The sequence below is a fragment of the Vulpes vulpes genome, chromosome 11 (genome assembly GCF_048418805.1).
Source record: "Vulpes vulpes isolate BD-2025 chromosome 11, VulVul3, whole genome shotgun sequence".
Taxonomy (NCBI): Eukaryota; Metazoa; Chordata; class Mammalia; order Carnivora; family Canidae; genus Vulpes; species Vulpes vulpes.
In genome coordinates this window covers 36,775,993-36,794,334 of record NC_132790.1, presented here as the reverse complement: position 1 = coordinate 36,794,334, position 18,342 = coordinate 36,775,993, and the positions used below count along the sequence as shown (strand labels likewise).

Genomic DNA, 18,342 nt, shown 5'->3' with positions numbered 1-18,342 from the left:
AACTAAACATATTCTTACCATAGGATCTAGCAATCACACTCCTTGGTATTTACACAAAAGAGATGGAAACTTCAGTGCACACAAAAGTCTACACATGGATGTTTAAAGTAGCTTTATCCATAACTGTCAGAAATTGAAAACACCAAGATGTCCCTCAGTAGGTAAATGGATAAGTTGTGGTATATCCAGACAATGGAACATCATTCAGCACTACAAAGAAACGAGCTATCAAGTCAAAGAAGCCATCTGAAAAGGCTTTCATACATATGATGCCAACTACATGACACTGAGGAAAAGGTAAAATCAGAGAAACAATAAAAATTCAGTGGCTGCTCAGATTAGAGGTTAGGGGGAGTGTGTATGTGGGGGGAGGGGTGAATAAATAGATTTTTAGGGCAGTGAAAATACTGTGTTATGGTACAACTATAGATATATCATTAAATACTTATCCAAACTCACAGAAAGTATAACACCAAGAGCGAACCCTAAAGTAAACTGCACCTTGATTGACTACGATGTGTCTGAGTGATTATAATGTAGGTTCATCCTTGGTTAAAAAACAAAACAAAACAAAACCATAACCATTCTGGTGAATGATTCTGATAATGAAGGGAGGCTATACCTGGTGTGGGGATAGGGGTATATGGGAAATCAGTGTACCTTCCTCTCAATTTTGTTGTAAACCTAAAACTCCCTCCAAAAAAATAAAGTCTTTTTAAAAATTCAGTTGTACTTCCATATACTAGCAATAAAACAACTGATAATTTACAGGATGTTCAGAGACTTGTGGAAAAAAAAAAAGCCAAAATGTCCAACAAAGAGTAAGTAATCAAATCATAACTTATCATCAAAATGTAATACTATGCTATTATTTTAAACAAGTTAGGGGCACCTGGTGGCTCAGTGGTTGAGCATCTGCCTTTGGCTCAGGTCATGGTCCTGGGGTCCTGGGATCGAGTCCCACATCGGGATCCCCATGGGGAACCTGCTTCTCCCTCTGCCTATGTCTCTGCCTCTCTGTTTCTCATGAATAAATAAAATCTTAAAAAAAATTAATTAAAATAAAACAAGTTTTAAAAAAAGAACCATACCTCTCTACATCCGTTTTTTTTTTTTTAAGATTTTATTTATTTATTTAAGAGAGCGTGCACATACAAGCAGGAGGGAGAGAGGAGCAGGGAGCCCAATGCGGGCCTTGATCCCAGGACACTGGGATCATGACCTGAGCCAAAGCCAGACATTTAACCAACTAGCCACCTAGGTGCCCCTATACCAGTATTTCTGAGAGCCTTTTTTAACTCATGTCACCTTATTGCTTTAAATAAACATAAAAAATCTCATTTTCTATTACCAGTCCAGCCCATCTGAAGATCAGAATGTGTTTCCTCACTTTATGGGAAGTTTCTAACTTTATGGGTTAATAGGGAAAAAAGGAGGGAAAAGAAGGAAAAACTAAACACTTGATACTTTTAGAACACATCAAAAATTCATAACCCCTATGAAGTATTACTAAGCAAAAATGGCAGAAAACAGTAGTTACAGGCATATGAACTATACGTATATATAAGACAATGGAAATTTGAATGTATTTTTCTCCTTAAGTTTACTTTAGGAGGAGAAAAGACTATGCTTAGAATAGTGAACTAAGAATCTGAGAATCTAGATACTAATTCCTGCTCTATTTTAGAAACACTGTAAAAATTTCTAAATCTGAAGACTCTCAACAGTAAGATTAAGGAGTAATATTTTATTTTTTAGGTAAAAGAAAAAATTGGGCATGGAGCCCAATGCAGGGCTTGAACTCATGACCCTGAGATCAAGATCTGAGCTGAGATCAAGAGTCAAATGTTTAACTGACTGAGCCACCGAGATGCCCCAGATTAAATTATTTTTAGGGCCTTCCATTCTAACATCCCATGGCTTACTCTGTTATTATACTTGGCAAGGATATGTTCTACTAGTTGTTTTATGTAGTACCAAGTACACTGTACCTTTATTACGACTTTCTAAAAATTGCCATGAAAATCATGATCCATTATCCACATTCAGTACCCTTTCTCCAGGCCTCCTATACCATTTGTTTTAAAGGCCATTTTATTCCAGGAATTCAGTTCCACTTCTAGGAGTTTCTTCTACAGAAATACAGTGCTAGAAAATACGTACAAAGATATGTGTAAGAATTTTTATTGTAGCATCGGTAGTAAAACAATTTAAAACAATGGAAACAACCCAAATTTCCGTCAATGGGAATTAGTTAAACAAATGATGGTATTGCCATACAGCATTCAATGGTTTCAAAGAGGTTGATCTATACATAATACCTAAAAGTTAACAGACTCTCTTCTCTGAGAATTGTAAATTCTCTAAAATCCAGCCTCTTAAAAACCAGACATCATAACATCCCCTTCTAGGCTTTCATGTGTATTAACTACTTATACACATGAAAGCCTAGTACAATGAACTGCACAAGGAGATATTCAATATATGTTATCCTTTTATTCACCCTTCAAACATTATAAAATTCTTCTAACCGGTTTCTCTGGCTCTAATCTCAACAGATTCTCCAAGCCATTCTGGACAATAAGTTTCCTAGAACATCAAATTCATACCATCATTCTTTTGCTCAAACACTTGCCTACTAGAAAAATTTAAACCCCATATAGCTTGACCATCACACAACAGCTTCACTTTACCTTTAAAACCTTAACCCCTCGTACCTCTCAAATAAGAGCTTACCATGCCATACTTAAAAGTCTGCCTCCTCAGTCATTTGGAGATGCAATCCATATTACTACCTTTATGACTGATCATTTCCAAGTGTAATTCTCATCCTCTCACTGCCATCCCATCCAAACCTACTCACATACTTCGAATATATACTGCACACTAATCATTCACAAAGCCATTTTAAATTAACTGTTTACTAATCTGTGTCCTTTGAATACCATCTTGGAGTGATTTTAATATTCACACATTCACACACACACACACACACTGAACCTGAGAACAGTCATCAACTTGACACATATGTACTAAGAGTGAAGTAGATTTTCAATAATTAATTGAGGAATGGAATATACAACAAAGTTTAAACTATACAAGCAGGTACTTTTCTGTAATTTATTTAATTGAAACGCCTAAAGCAATTCCTGGTATATTTCCCAAGCTTTCACAATGTAGAAAGACAACTTAAGAATCATGGTATAGAATTACTGACCATCGATTCCCTATCCTGTACTTTTCATCTCTGTAACCTATCTATTTTATAACTGGAAGTATGTATCTCTTAATACCCTTTATCCATTTTACACATCCCTCCATCCACCTCATCTCTTGTAACCACGTTTGTTCTCTATATTTAAGAATCCATTTTGTTCGTTCAGTTGTGCACTTTTTTTTAAGATTCCACATATTAGTGAAATCATGGTATTTGTCTTTCTCAATCTGACTTATTTCACTTAGCAGGATACCCTGTAGGTTCAACCGTGTTGTCGTAAATGGCAAGATCTCATTCTTTTTTATAGCTATTATTCTATTGTGGGTGTGTACATACAGATATCTTTATCTATTGATAGATACTTAGGTTAACTTCCATAAGAAGTTTCCAGATGAAAAATACATCATAGGGAATATAGTCACTACTGTTGTAGTAACTAACATTATGGTGACAGACGGTGACTGCACTTATCATGGTGAGTAGTGTGTAGAATTGTCAAATCAGTATGTTGTACACCAGGGCACCTGGGTGGCTCAGTGGTTGAGCATCTGCCTTTGGCTCGGGTCATGATCCTGGGGTTCTGGGGTTGAGTTCCACATCAGGTTCCCCACAGGAGCCTGCTTATGTCTCTGCCTATGTCTCTGCCTGTCTCTCTCAAGAATAAAATCTTAAAAAAATATATGTTGTACACCTAAAACTGGTATAATATTCCATAAAAAGAAAAAAAAGAAGAGTGCAAGACAATCCCTAAAAAAGGAATTGAGAGCCACAGTGTGAAATGGGAAACAAAAGGAGTAGCACCTACCTTAAGCCTGGGTATCTATATAGTTTGAAGAGGAAAGGGGCAAATATTGAATCAACCCCTAACATGAGTGAACAATCTAGATTACTCAGGGTCTACTTCATTTGGTGTTCTGCTTTGATTTATAGTATTTGGTTTGTGTTCACCAAGAGGCTTCTGTTCACAATCTGAAATAATTTATTCAAGAGGGACGCCTTGGTGGCTCAGTGGTTGAGCCTCTGCCTTCAGCTCAGCATGTAATCTCTGGGTCCCCGTTGAATACCACAACCAGCACCCTGCGGGGAGCCTGCTTCTCCCTCTGCCTGTGTCTCTGCCTCTCTCTGTGTCTCTCATGAATAAATAAATAAAATCTTTTAAAATAAATTAAATAAATAAAAAGACTTGATCGTGAAAGATAATAATTTATTTAAGAGTTGCTGGTGGGGATGGGGAGCATGATTAGAGGTAGAAGGAAGTACCAAAGAGGAGTAACAGAAAAAGTAACACTGGGGAATGCTTTTAAGTCTATATCATACATATATAAACAATAGTTCACTGGACCCTCTAAGCAAAATACGGAGACAGGAAAAAAAAAAATATGGTATAGTTAACAACTTAGTACCTATAGCTACCCACTTTTCATGTAAGTTCCATAAAACAAGTTTTAATTTTGTTAATATTTCCTTGTTTGTGCTATATTTGAGTTAGCATACATTTCCTACTACACTTGATCTTAGCGAAAAGTAACCATATACTTCCTACTAAAGAGAAGAATCTCTACATACAACTCCCAGTATTTCATAATTTTTACTAATTTTTTGGCTAAATATCTCTTCCACATTATGAAGACCAAGGACAGAGTCTAAAGACAAAATTGCAAAAGACTCATTTAAATAAACTTCCCAAATTCTCTAACCACCAAATCGTATCTCCTAAGTTTGTGGATTTTTTGTTTTTTAGGATTTCTATATCCCATGTAGGTAGAAATGAAAGGAAGGAGAAAGAAAAAGATTATTTTTGTTTCTTAATCTCAAATCCTTCATTTTATATTTTCAAGTTTAGTCCTATTCTAGTTGTTAAACATCACCCCCATATTGTTCCAGTGCATCAGCTTAAAAATGTATTCACCATATAACTCCTTTCAGATTCCAAGAATCACAAAGAATCTTCTCTCAATCAAAATAAAACTTATAGTAACTGGCTTCAAGATTCCCTACTAACCACAATTCTCCCAATAGAGCTCTCTTAACTTTCCCCAATCAAAACTGTTCTATGCAAAGTAATCTTTCATCATCTAGCAGAGAACAGCTAGAACACTATCAAAGTTTTTTGAAATGAAATTTGTTTCACTCGAACTTTCTACCCTCCTTGCTTTCCTACAATTTTACTCATAACATCTCAATTCAATTACAACTGCCTAGAGTTGCTTCAACGAGTCTGTCTCACTCAGAGGTTCTACTTAGCTAGGTTTGCCCAATAAATAAAACTTAAACACTTAGGCTTGAAAGCAGCATCTTTAAGGTTCAAAAATATACATCTATTAAAAGTCAATCTATTCTTATACTTTAATAATACACTATTCTCTAATATGAATAACATTTATATATATAAATTAAGAATTCTGATACTCTTAAAAATTCCAAAAAGTGTTTTTCTAAACTTACTAGTGAAAGAACCAACCAAAACATTTAACAGCATATTATCATTTGCTTAATGTTTGATACGCACTAAGTCGCTAAGCATGGTAAGCTGCTTTATTTTTCTTTAAAATAACATCATGCTTTACCCATCACAAATACTGCCTTGAAAATGTTTTAATGGATAAAATTATCAATAGCCATGTTATAATGAAAATGATGACAAACCGTTCATTTTTAAAATGGCAGGAGAATAAAAGACTAATCTTATTATCATAATGGAAATATATCCATTCTTGTACTGAATCAGGTATTACTCTGAGACTAAGTTTTAGACTATTTTACCTAGCCCCATAACAGAAAACATTTCTCACTGAATTATTACTGTTCCACTTACAGGAACTGGATTAACCCATTTTTGGCTGCTGAATATTCTCCAAATTCGTAAAATAACACAGTAAGGAAACATCTGGGTTCTTATGACCCCAAATGTCACCCTCACCCCAACCTTCAACTTGTTGGGTATCATAAGAGAAAAGAAAAGACGGCCAAAGACAATGCAAAAAAGATAGAAGAAAGCACTCTTCACTATTCCCAAAGCCGTGTCCTGCAAGGAATACAGTGATGATCACAAATGAAAAACAGACATAAAATGTTGGCAAAGTTGGGGCAAAGAGAGAGAGAAAAAAGTGGGCATTAAATTGATAATAAAATTGCTATGTCTCCAAAAACAAAAAATGGGTCCTAGTCTCCTGGTTCGTTGCTAATATTTACTTTAATCGATGCATATACATTGATTAAAGTCTACATACAATATAAATCTGCAAAAAAAAAAAATATATATATATATATATATATAAATCTGCACTTTCCACCTATGCAAAAGGTGAACAGCTAGCTGGCTACTAGCCTACTGCTATACAAACAAAACCTGCCACTTTATATTTAAGGCATTGCTATCATGTCCCACAGGCTCCTCAAATCCAAACCAAAAACATCACCTCTCTTCCCCCTGTAATTAGCTGTTTCTCTTCCTATATTGCTAAATATTTAGCAGTATCTAACCTTCTAGCATGCCTTCACACTAGTGATTTACTGTTTAAAAAAAAGCTTAAGAATATCTATTTCCATTTGCCTTTTTAAATCAATATATAAACATTCATTTATGTATGTTTATATTTTACTTTCAAATAGAGGACTTTGGGAGTCCCCAAATGAATATCAAAGTGAACAAAGATGTAGAAAAATGTGCCATTACTTTGTCTTTTCAACAAATGGTTCTAGAATAATTGACTATCCATACGGAAAAAAAAAAAAAGAATCTATACCTCGCACTAAATACAAAATTAATTCAAACTGGATCCCAGATATAAGTATAAAATCTCAAACCTAAAAACAAGGAGAAAACCTTGGTGACCTTGAATTAGATAAAGATTTCTTAGGCTCAATACCAAAAGCACAATGCATAAAACAACAACATGAAAAACTGGACTTTATCAAAATTAAAAAATTCTGCTCTATCAAAGACATTGTTAAGAGAAAAGACAAGTCAAAGACTGGGAAAAAAATTTTTTAAATCACATATCTTATAAAGAACTTATATGTATCAAGAATATATATAAAACTCTCAAAACTCAATAAAACAACCCAGTAAAAAAAACTTTTTACTTAAGTAAAAAAAAACAACCCAACTTAAGTAAAAAACCAAAGACTAAAGTAGACCTTTCAACAAGGAACATATATAGATATGCAAATAAGCACACACAAAAAAAATGTTCAACATCGTTAATCATTAAATTTAAAAGTGTAAAAAAAAAAAAAAAAACTTAAAAGTGTATATATACCTCTATACACCTATTAGAATGCCTAAAACTGAACAAACCAAGTGTTGGCAAGGATGTAAAGAAACCAGAACTTTCATATACTGCTAGTTGAACATAAAATGGAAGAACCATGTTGGAAAATAGTTTGGCAATGTTTTAAAAAATTAAGTATAGAGGTACCATATGATCCAGCCATTTCAATCCTAGACATTTATCCAAGAGAAAGGAGGGCATGTGCCCATACAAAGACTTATACATAAATGTTTATATCAGTTTTATTTTTATAGATCAAAACCCCTACAATCCAAATATCCATCAACAGGTAAATGGACGAATAGTACGACATTCATACAATGGAATACTACCCAGAAATAAAAAGGAATGAACTACTGATACTTACTACAACATGGATGACTCTAAAAATAACTCAGCTGAGTTAAGCTAAACAAAAAAGCATACTGTATGTGTTCATTTATACAAAACTCTAAAAATTTAAACTTTTACAATGAAACAAACTAGATCAGTAGTTGCCTAAGGCAGGAGAGGAGACAAGAGAAAGGATTACAAAGAAGCACTAGGAAACTTCTAGTGGTGATATGTTCATTATCTTCAGTGTAGTGTTTCACAGGTATATACATATATCAAAATTTATCAAACTGTATCCTTTAAATATGTGCAATTTATTATATGTTAATTATATCTCAATAAATTATTAAAATTGTTAATAAAAAGTAAATTTCCTCTGTTCTTTGGAAGATTTCTTAAGAAAGGATAAAAATTATGAAATAGTATCTACCTAAAAAAAATGAAAAATTAAAATTAGGGGGCACCTGGCTGGCTCAGTAGGTGGAGCACAAGACTCTTGATGTCAAGGTTGTAAATTCAAGCCCCGCATTGGATATAGAGATAAAAAAAAAAAAAAAAAAAAAAAAAAAACTTGAAAAAAAATTTTTTAATTACGTCTAATGGATCCTGAGGGTATACTAATGGTTAGAACATATCAAATATAAATAAATATGTATACACATATCTCTATGATTTCATAATACTTTAAAAAAATACTTTTGGAGGATATTAGGGAATCAATTCATATTTTGAACACTGGTATACAAAGAGGATTAATCAAGCATTATCATGCCTTTCCTATGACTCTACCTCTGAGTAACCAAATAGTAGACATTTGAGAGTCTCTTTATTGCTAGTAAATGAAATCACTGAATTAGAATATGATCATTTGAACTCCTACTGAATTACCAAATGTAGGGATCCCTGGGTGGCGCAGCGGTTTGGCGCCTGCCGTTGGCCCAGGGCGCGATTTTGGAAACCCGGGATCGAATCCCACATCGGGCTCCCGGTGCATGGAGCCTGCTTCTCCCTCTGCCTGTGTCTACCTCTCTCTCTCTCTGTGACTATCATAAAAAAAAAAAAAAAAAAAAAAAAGAATTACCAAATGTAGGCATTGCATATATATGGCTAATTTCACAAAAAGAGAAAACCACGTATGAACTTTTTTTTTTTTGAACTTCTTAATCAAACAACACACCATTACCTATAATAATCCCACCAAAAAATTTTTTTAAATAAACTCAAAGGAAGTCTGACCAATCTCTTAGTCCAAGTAATTTACTGGAAATAGAGGACAGAGAATATATTACACCTTTAATTTTTATGAAAGATACTTGAGACATCAACCAGTTGCAATGTACAATGTTGATCCAAAGTACAGCTTTAAAAAAAAAAAAGTACTTATAACTTTAAAATATATAAACCAAAAACTTCTCAGATCACTGGAAATCTGAACACTAATTAGACATTCAATTCCCTATCAAGGAATTTTTTTGTTTTTAAATGTGATAAAAGCATTATGATTATGTTTTAAAAAGTAGAAAGAAAAAAAGACCTTGTCTTTTTTTTTTTTTTTAAGATGTTATTTATTTATTCATGAGACACACACAGAGAGAGGCAGAGACACAGGCAGAGATCCCTGCAGGGAGCCCAATGCTGGACTCAATCTCAGGAACCCAGAATCACACTCTTAAGGACCTTGCCTTTTAAAGACACTTATTAATGCATTTATGGATTACATGTTATGATTCTGGGATCTGTTTCTAAATAATAAGATAAGGAAGAAGTGAGTGGGATTATAAAAGAAATAACACTGGGGGGATCCCCGGGTGGCTCAGCGGTTTGGCGCCTGCCTTTGGCCCAGGGCACGATCCTGGAGTCCCGGGATCGAGTCCCACGTCGGGCTCCCGGCATGGAGCCTGCTTCTCCCTCCTGTGTCTCTGCCTCTTTCTCTCTCTCTGTGTCTATCATAAATAAAAATAAATAAATAAATCTTAAAAAAAAAAAAAAAAACACAAAACTCTGGGGCACCTGGGTGGCTCAGTCGACTAAGTATCCAACTCTCAATTTCAGCTCAGGTCATGATCTCATGGTCATATGATCTAGCCCTGCCTTGGGCTCTGCACTGGCCAAAGTCTGCTTGGGATTCTCTTTCTCCCTCTGCCCCTCCCCCCTGGGTTGTGCGTGCACGTTCTCTCAATCCCAAATAAATAAAATCTTTAAAAAAATATATTATTCATGAGTTAGTCATTTTTGAAATTGAGTAATGAGTTGAGAACGGTTCAATATTCTCTTTGGTCAGCTTCTGTATATACTTGAATTTTGTATAATGAAAAATAAAATAATAAAAAAGATCTTGTTGAATTCACTTTCTATTTTTATGTACATCAATATAAAAATCCTAAATAAATAAGACTGGTACAGGTCAAATTTCTTCTCCTATATTGTCCTCGTCCTTTTTTGGTATGAATATTCTATTAGCTTAGAAATATAAACTAAAAGTTTCTTTCTACTAAAAGTTTATATAGGGGATCCCTGGGTGGCTCAGCGGTTTGGCCCCTTGCCTTTGGCCCAGGGCGCGATCCTGGAGTCCCGGGATCGAGTCCCACGTCAGGCTCCCGGCATGGAGCCTGCTTCTCCCTCTGCCTGTGTCTCTGCCTCTCTCTCTCTCTGTCTATGATAAATAAATAAATAAATCTTTAAAAAATAAAAAAATAAAAGTTTATATAAGATACGAATAATTTGTTTCATAAAGGTTTAGGTGAACTTTGTAAAACCATCTGGGCCTGATAGCTACATGTGGAAGGGAGGATTTCCACAATGTTTTATCTTTTGACTTGCAATTATATAGCACCATAAGCTGCATACTGATTTATCTGCCATTTACTACAATTTGCTTCATGACTTGGTATATGGTCAAATTTCATAAATATTCTGTGTATTTATAAATGTATATGATCTAATAATTAGGTGTGGGGTTCTATAAATGTCCATTGGCTCAAACTTGTTAACTCTTTTATCCAAATCTTTCATTTTACTAACATTTTATTTACCTGATTATCAAGGTGAATAAAATATTAATAGCATTTCTCATTCTAAATGTCAGTTTTTTAAAATATATATTGAAGTTACATATACACACAAATTCATGATTTCTATTTTCCTAGAAATACTTTGGCTTTCCTAATGAATTATTTCATTCCTACTGAATGAATGTCTTAAGCCCTGATGTTTTTGTCTTAGTCTACTTTTTCTTAAAATTAGTCTATTTATGACAGGTATTTTTTTGGTTCTTCGTGTTAAAATGTTTTAGACCTATTACTCATAAGCAGCAGTATAATTATTTGTTTGCTCCCTTTAAAATAAATCCTATCCTGGAGTCTCCTTGTTTTTTTTTTCCTCACAAGTGTACTGTTTACATTTCTTCTGATAATTCATATAGTTGAAATTATTTCCACCATCTTTTGTTTTTAATATACTATGCCTTTAGTTTGCTTTTCCTTTTTTTTAACTTTTCCTTAAGCTTTTAACAAGATTACCTGAAAGTAGAATCAGTATGATTATTCTCTTAACAATAAGACCTCAGAAATCTTTTACTCCAATCACTACCTCTCCTTTTTTACTCATTATTTTCCAGTATATTTAATCCTTGTGTATTTATTGTGTTGTTTTATACAGTAAGGTTGCCAAATTAGGCTACATGTTTACCAATTCTTTAACTTTGCATCTTGCATGCTCTTCTACATCCTGAGTTCAATTTCCTCTTATAAAGTGTAACTACCTTCAGTAGTTCTTTCAGTAATGGTCTATGAGTAGTAAACTTTCCATCTCTATCAGCAAAATATATTTCTCCATCACTTTAGAATAATAGTTTTTAGGTATTTTATTCTTCTTTGGCACTTTGAAGATATTAATCTATTAGTTTTGGCCTCTATTCATGCTCATATTAAGTCTGCTAAACTGCCATCCAGTTATGATTGACTTGTCTCTCTGGTTCCTTTATTACTTTCTCTTTATATTAAATGCCCAGAAATTTCACTATAATGTATCAAATTGCCCCGTTATATTCCTTCTACTTATAGACTGTTTGTTTTTAGGCACAGTCACAAAAAAGATAAAAAGTGATTCGAGAAGGACTATTTTCTTAATTCTCCCAAAGACTTCAAAACTAACTCAAACTCCATGCTCAAAGTATGAGGCATTAATTCATTACATACAGTGGATGCCCTAGGGTAGTGGTTCTCAAATTTTAGCATGCACAATACCTGGGGAACTGGATTCCACCCAAGGTTTCTGATCCATAGGTCTGGGGTCCTGCCATGAATCTGCATTTCTAACAAATTCCCAGATGATGTTAATGTTAATGCTAATTCTGGTGGTCAGGTAATCATGATTTAAGAATCACTATCTTGGAGTGCCTGGGTGGCTCAGCTGGTTGAGCATCTACCCTCAGCTCAGGTCATGATCCTGAGGTCCTGGGATCAAGCCCTGCTTGCAGCTCTCTGCTCAGTGGGGAGTTTTGTTCTCTCTCTCCCCTCCCCCCACTTATGCTCACTCACACTCACTTTCTCTCTCTCAAATAAATAAAATCTTAAAAAAAAAATCACTGTCTTAGGGATTATGGATAATTATCTTATGGAATCCCAGTTGATAAGAACTACAGTGATTTGTCTTGCTTCTTAAATGTAAAGATTAGTATTTATCATCAATTCTAAACAGAATTTAGCTTTAAATACTGCTCTCTCCCGCTTCTTCTAGAATTCCAACTACATTAAATAACAGCATCTAACAGTCCATCATCCTGCCAGAACTGCTCCAATTTATTTTCACACAGCCCTCAGGCTAAAACCAAAATTTGTTCATATCATCTCCCCTACCCAAGATAGTTAACTCGCTCCCTTATACCTGTAGGAGCAGTTCTTTACGTGGAGAGATATATGGATGTGCTTCAGAGTACATGCATACTTTTGAGTATTTACATTAGGTTACACATATTTTTCATAATACTACCAAATAGGTCTGTGATCTAAACACATTAAATATTGCTGACTTAAATTCAAATGAGTCGATATGACACATAGAGCTTTTCCTGATCCATGCCTGCCTAATCTATCCTGGAACCACCCTACACACATCATGCTTCCAAAATTTCTTCATTCTATACATACTACCTCCACCCAGAAAAGAATGCCCAATAGGCCTCTCCCAGGTCTAATTAACTTCTTCTCTTCCCAAGAGGTCCAATACCACCTCCTCCAGGAAACCTTCTCAACCCACTTGAGAGTTAGTTGCTCCCCTTTCTATTCTCTCTCAGCATCTTATACAAACATACACTATTACACTTCATCCTTCTAATTAGTGGTCCACAAAACTATCTTCCTTTATAAGAATATGAGTTATCTCCAGCAAGAACTTAATCACCATTTTAAAATCCTCATAGTAGATACCTAAATGTTTGTTAAATATATAAACATGTTGCCAAATATAATTTTTCCTTGGACTCTACATTTTCTAGAAGAATGTACTAAGAATTTTCATGTCTGTTTTCATGTAGATTTTCAAGAGAACCAGAGATTCAATGAGAGTAAATGGCATCTAATCTAGTTTTGTTCTCACATTTCCCCACAAAATACTTCAAAGCATCAAAGCAAGGATTCCGCCCCTATAAGGTCTGATGCCTGCATTATCGTTACAACCAAGAGAAAAACATCAGAGGGATAATCAAATATAAGAGTTCAAAACCATCACTTAAAGAAAAAAAGGACTCATTTTATTTTTCTATCCAAGTCTACTTGCTTTATCTACTTAAAACACAAATGTGCATATTACAAATTCTGAGAAGATTCCTTGACATTATTTATTAAAACACCCAATAAAATCCCTTTACAAAAGTATACAAAATCCCTATACAAAAGTGAGTGGCTCTCTCCAGGGACAGAGGGTGGAAATGTGAGGAGCTTGAGACAGTCTTTTGCTTATTACTTTTCAAATGTATCAGTTTATCATATGAATTTTTTAAAAATAATACATCACTCTAGCAACCAGTAAAACATAATGGAAAGTTAAAAAATAAGCGCCACATCCTATGTCATGCTACTAAGAAAACAGCTTAATTATGTAATTAATATTTTTCTTACCAGATTTAAGACCTGAAATTTTGAAGATGGCACTTGGTTTCCCATTTGTGACAAATCCTAGGAGTTGCCACACAGGCATTCCACTTGAATCAGGATAGGAAAAGTAGACAGATCCTCCCATTCCCTCAGGAAATGGGATTGTTCCCAGCATAAAAACCACAACATGGTTGATACTTTCATAATCAGGCAAGTCAAAAACAAATTTATCCTCTGCCACTTGCTGTGCAGCTGTTTGCACCTAGAAAATAAGAAACTCGTCTTAGTTCAAGAGTTTGATGAGTTTCTATAACCCTTAACATGTTCCTGAAAGCTGTTACCAGGTACAGTCAATTATAGTCGTTATACCCAGTATAACCTTGGGTTAATCTGTTAGTCTATATGGAATATCCAAATATACCAGTGTCAAATATAAAAAGAAAATCCAAATATATATATTCAGCCTTAAAATGATCATTTAATGAATGTAACCTTTAAAAAATAGAACTAAATTATTTCAGAAGTGCCCTCAAAGGAATTTACTTACATAAGTAAATCACTACCGCTTCAGAATGTCAAAGAAATGAAAGGCTGTTCAAAATACCACACCACCAAAGCCTTATTCTCTAGTATGAAGAAGGTAAAGCACGGGGAATTAAAATGGGTAAGCAATCTAGAAGGAATTAATTAATCCTCATTATTTGCAAATTCCATATTTATTAATTTGCCTACTCACTAGAATTTATTTGTAAGCACAAAATCGATATTCATTGTACTTTGGTCATTCATGAACAGGTTCGTGTGCAGAGCAGCAAAAATTTTGAGTTGCCTAATGCACGTTTTCCTAGGAGAGGTGGGAAAAAAGTTAGCTGTGCCTTCTTTTTTTCTGCTCTCATACCATAAACAAATGTGCTTTTCACAATTTAGTGCCATGTTTGTATTTTGTGTTTTGTTGGTGATTCTGATGTTTAAAATGTCCAAGCTGAAATGCTGGCTAGTATTCCTAGGTCTGAAACAGCTGTTATGTGCCATGCTGAGAAAATGTTACATAAGTTGCATTCAGAAATGAGTTATGGTGTCTTGGCTGTTAAGTTCAACTAATGAATCAACAACACATTAAACAGAAACAGGTAGAAAACAAGGTTATGTAATGATAGGCTGATAAAAACTGTCATCAGAGGCCTGAAAAAATCTAACTCTGTATTTCCCCTAAAAGCAACAAATCAGTATTTACCAACTGAGGAACTGAGTGTTCACACTGACTTCATAGAACTGAACTGCTGTGAATAATGAGAATCAACTATATAGGGATCCCTGGGTGGCACAACGGTTTGGCGCCTGCCTTTGGCCCAGGGCGCGATCCTGGAGACCCGGGATCGAATCCCACGTCGGGCTCCCGGTGCATGGAGCCTGCTTCTCCCTCTGCCTGTCTCTGCCTCTCTCTCTCTCTCTGTGACTATCATGAATAAATAAATAAAAAAAATCTTAAAAAAAAAAAAAAAAAGAGAGAATCAACTATATAAAAAGCAAAAATCCTACCTTGAATATGCTGAGTAGGAACCTATAAAAGTTTCCTCTTGACTCATTTCATAATCTAATTTTCTGGTCTAGAATTGAATGTCAGTTTCTAGAATGAGATCTTATCTTATTTTGAAGTTTGAGAAATCTATTTCCACAAAGAAAACTCATTTTATCACTTTCAGAAAATGATGGATAATTGCTGTATCACATCCATTAGCAAAACGAAGTATTAATTCTGAGGGCACTCAGGTCAAAAGGCTGTCAGGAATTTACGTATACAAAATTTTTTGGTTTTCTTTTTAATTGCTTTTGACACTGCATTCACCGTAACACCAAATCTGAATTACTACCAGTATTTTAAGACTGTAAATGGTCAAATCTTATTACCTAGAACGCAACCTTTCTGCGTCTGCTAATAGTTGCTGTTGTACTAAAATTTTGCTTTTTTCTTTTATAATATCCTTGCCATTACAAAGAAACTTAAAATCGTTATAGTTGTATTATCAATCAAGTAACAGTTGTCCTAAATTTATTCCCAAGAGACAAGAATGAATGCTCTTAAACTCAAGTTCTGATTCCCTCCTCTGAAGTTTTCCAACCCCATTAAAAACTGTCCAGTTTAACATAGAGAATAAAACAAAAGAAAAACATAAATATAAAACCAAACTGCCTGTATTAGTATCAAATCCGATTTCACCAGTTTTTGGCATGCACATAAACTTAAAAACATATAAAATGATGGTATTTACAAGCCATGAAATAACCATCAGGCAAAATAAATATCTGTTAAATGTCAACTCTGTACCAAGCACAAGACATTCTGTAAATCTGTATTTTGACACACTAATCCTTAACCTTAGGGAAAAAGAAAACTTTAAGAAAAAATTTTCAAGGAATGAAACTGACTTTATAAATTTAAATGAGTAGATTTTTCTAGTTAGATAATGAAGTTAAGTTTTGGATGTCTCCAGGTCTAGTTGCCCTTAATTTTGATTAACATGTTCTCCGATTAACAGAGTCAAACACCTCCTAAAAATCTCATCTTCTAGGAACTCCTACTGGATATCTATTACAGAGGTTAGGTGTTAGGTAAGTAGACACAGGTTCTGCTTTAACTAAATTTCCTTCCAAATTAGTTGACAACATGTGATACTTGGAATCCATGTGGCCTTTTCTTTATAAAAACACAAAGAGGGGCTCCTGGCTGGCTCAGTGGCAAAGCATGTGACTCTTCATCGCAGGGTGGTGAGTTCAATCCCCACGTTGGGTGTAGAGATTACTTAAAAATAAACAAAAATAAAACACACACACATTTTAAATGTCATTCATCAACAACACTCACTCATCAGAGTCCCCCACTCATCCCAGGCTGGTCCTTTCATTTTCCCTGCCAACAGCAGGAGACATCCAAAGTTATCTCACCAATATTACCAATTACCACCACCGCCAAAGTGGCCTCCCAGTTATTCGAGGGCCAGACAAACTTTTTGAGGCTACTCGTTTCCAATTTATCTTTGTATTTTCTTGGCACTGTGTACTGAATACATTACCAAAAGTTGATGAAGACTGTAATTCAACAAATGGGCTGCAAAATTTACCAAAGCAGGGCGAAAAAAAAATAAATAAATAAGGAACTCTGGATGTAAAGGAGTTAAGTTTGAAAAAGATTCCCGGGTGGTTTCCAAAGAGGCAAGCAAAATTCATCCCCTAGTTTACTCCTAAACAGTTCCAGGTGCTGATCTCATTTAACTCTCATTATCTGGCAAGGCAGGTTATTATCTCTTTTGACCAATGAGGATTTTCGCAGTTCATACCCTTCTGGACTACTACGGCCACGACTCACACTTAAATTTAGGCGTCTTTATCAGCCACCTTCCAATTACTTTAAGCGTATTTTTTTTACTGGGGTCCTTCCACAAAGACCCCAAAGGTGTACACTGCCCCCAGCACCACCTTCTTTCAGAAACAGTTTGTTAGGGAGTAGATTCAAACGCCAGGTGTACCTCTAACTCACTCTGCGAGCTCAGACAAGAACTTAAACTGCCAACGGAGCTTACGTTCCTCAACTACAAAATAAGGATTTTAATAACCATCCCACGAGTTATGAGGGTTAACTCTGAAGTGCCCAGTAAGCGCCACCCGTAAGGCTGAAATTATGAGAAATGGACAAAAGCCGTGCACTGCTAGGCGCAGGGATGAGGCACACTCGACAACAGCCCCTCATGTGGCTACTCTTCAAATGACTGCGGAGCTGAGGGCGGAGGAGAACCCACACCCCAGCGCCCACTCGCCACCCGCACATTTAGCTGGAAAGTACACAGAGGGGCTTTCCCCGCGTCTCCGCACCAGCGCACCCTCCCCTTGGCGGCCTCGCCCTCCGGTGTCCTGCCCCTTCCTGATACCACCCGGCCCCATCCTCACCAGCCTCCCTGCCACCAAGCAGCCAAACATGGCGGCGACTCCGCTCAGCCGGCAGGGACCCGAAGCCGGCGACTACGAGTCCTCGGGCTACTGCCCTAGTCGAGCCCAAGAACCTTCCAGAACATGCAGGAGGACGCCTGCCCCTCCACTACATAGCGACTAGGCCAGCGGCAGGAACGCCTTCTGCCCCCGCGACCTCTGACCCCACTTCCTAACCAGCACGCCCCTCAGGCGGCGAGTACTTCCGGAGCTTACGCCAGCCGCCCCCACTAAGGGAGAAAGACGGGCCAGAACCTGTATGAGACTACAAGTCCCAGAGGGCCATGCGCCGGGTTCCGGGAGGAGCGTCAGGAGGATCTGGCTTTCGGGATTGACGGTCCAGATCCCGGGTTTTCAAATTCAGCGCCAGTAGGTGTTTCTCGTATTTGTGTAACATTTTAGAGGTTACAGCGTGCCTTACAATATCACTTCACTAGGTCCTGGC

At 35.9% G+C, this 18,342-nt stretch overlaps 1 protein-coding gene across 2 annotated transcripts in view; it reads right to left on the bottom strand.

Moving 5' to 3' along the window:
• The window catches only part of HIKESHI (heat shock protein nuclear import factor hikeshi), a 40,366-nt gene extending 22,253 nt beyond the window's left edge, over positions 1 to 18,113 (bottom strand). For both annotated transcript variants that reach the window (XM_026015222.2, XM_072726140.1), the window contains exons 1-2: positions 17,859 to 18,113; positions 13,941 to 14,178 (exon numbers count right to left, since the gene is read on the bottom strand). In XM_026015222.2, coding sequence (XP_025871007.1) covers positions 13,941 to 14,178; positions 17,859 to 17,888 — 268 coding nt within the window. In that variant the 5' untranslated portion in view covers positions 17,889 to 18,113. The remainder of the gene's footprint in view (positions 1 to 13,940; positions 14,179 to 17,858) is intronic.
• Between the last annotated feature and the right edge of the window lie 229 nt (positions 18,114 to 18,342).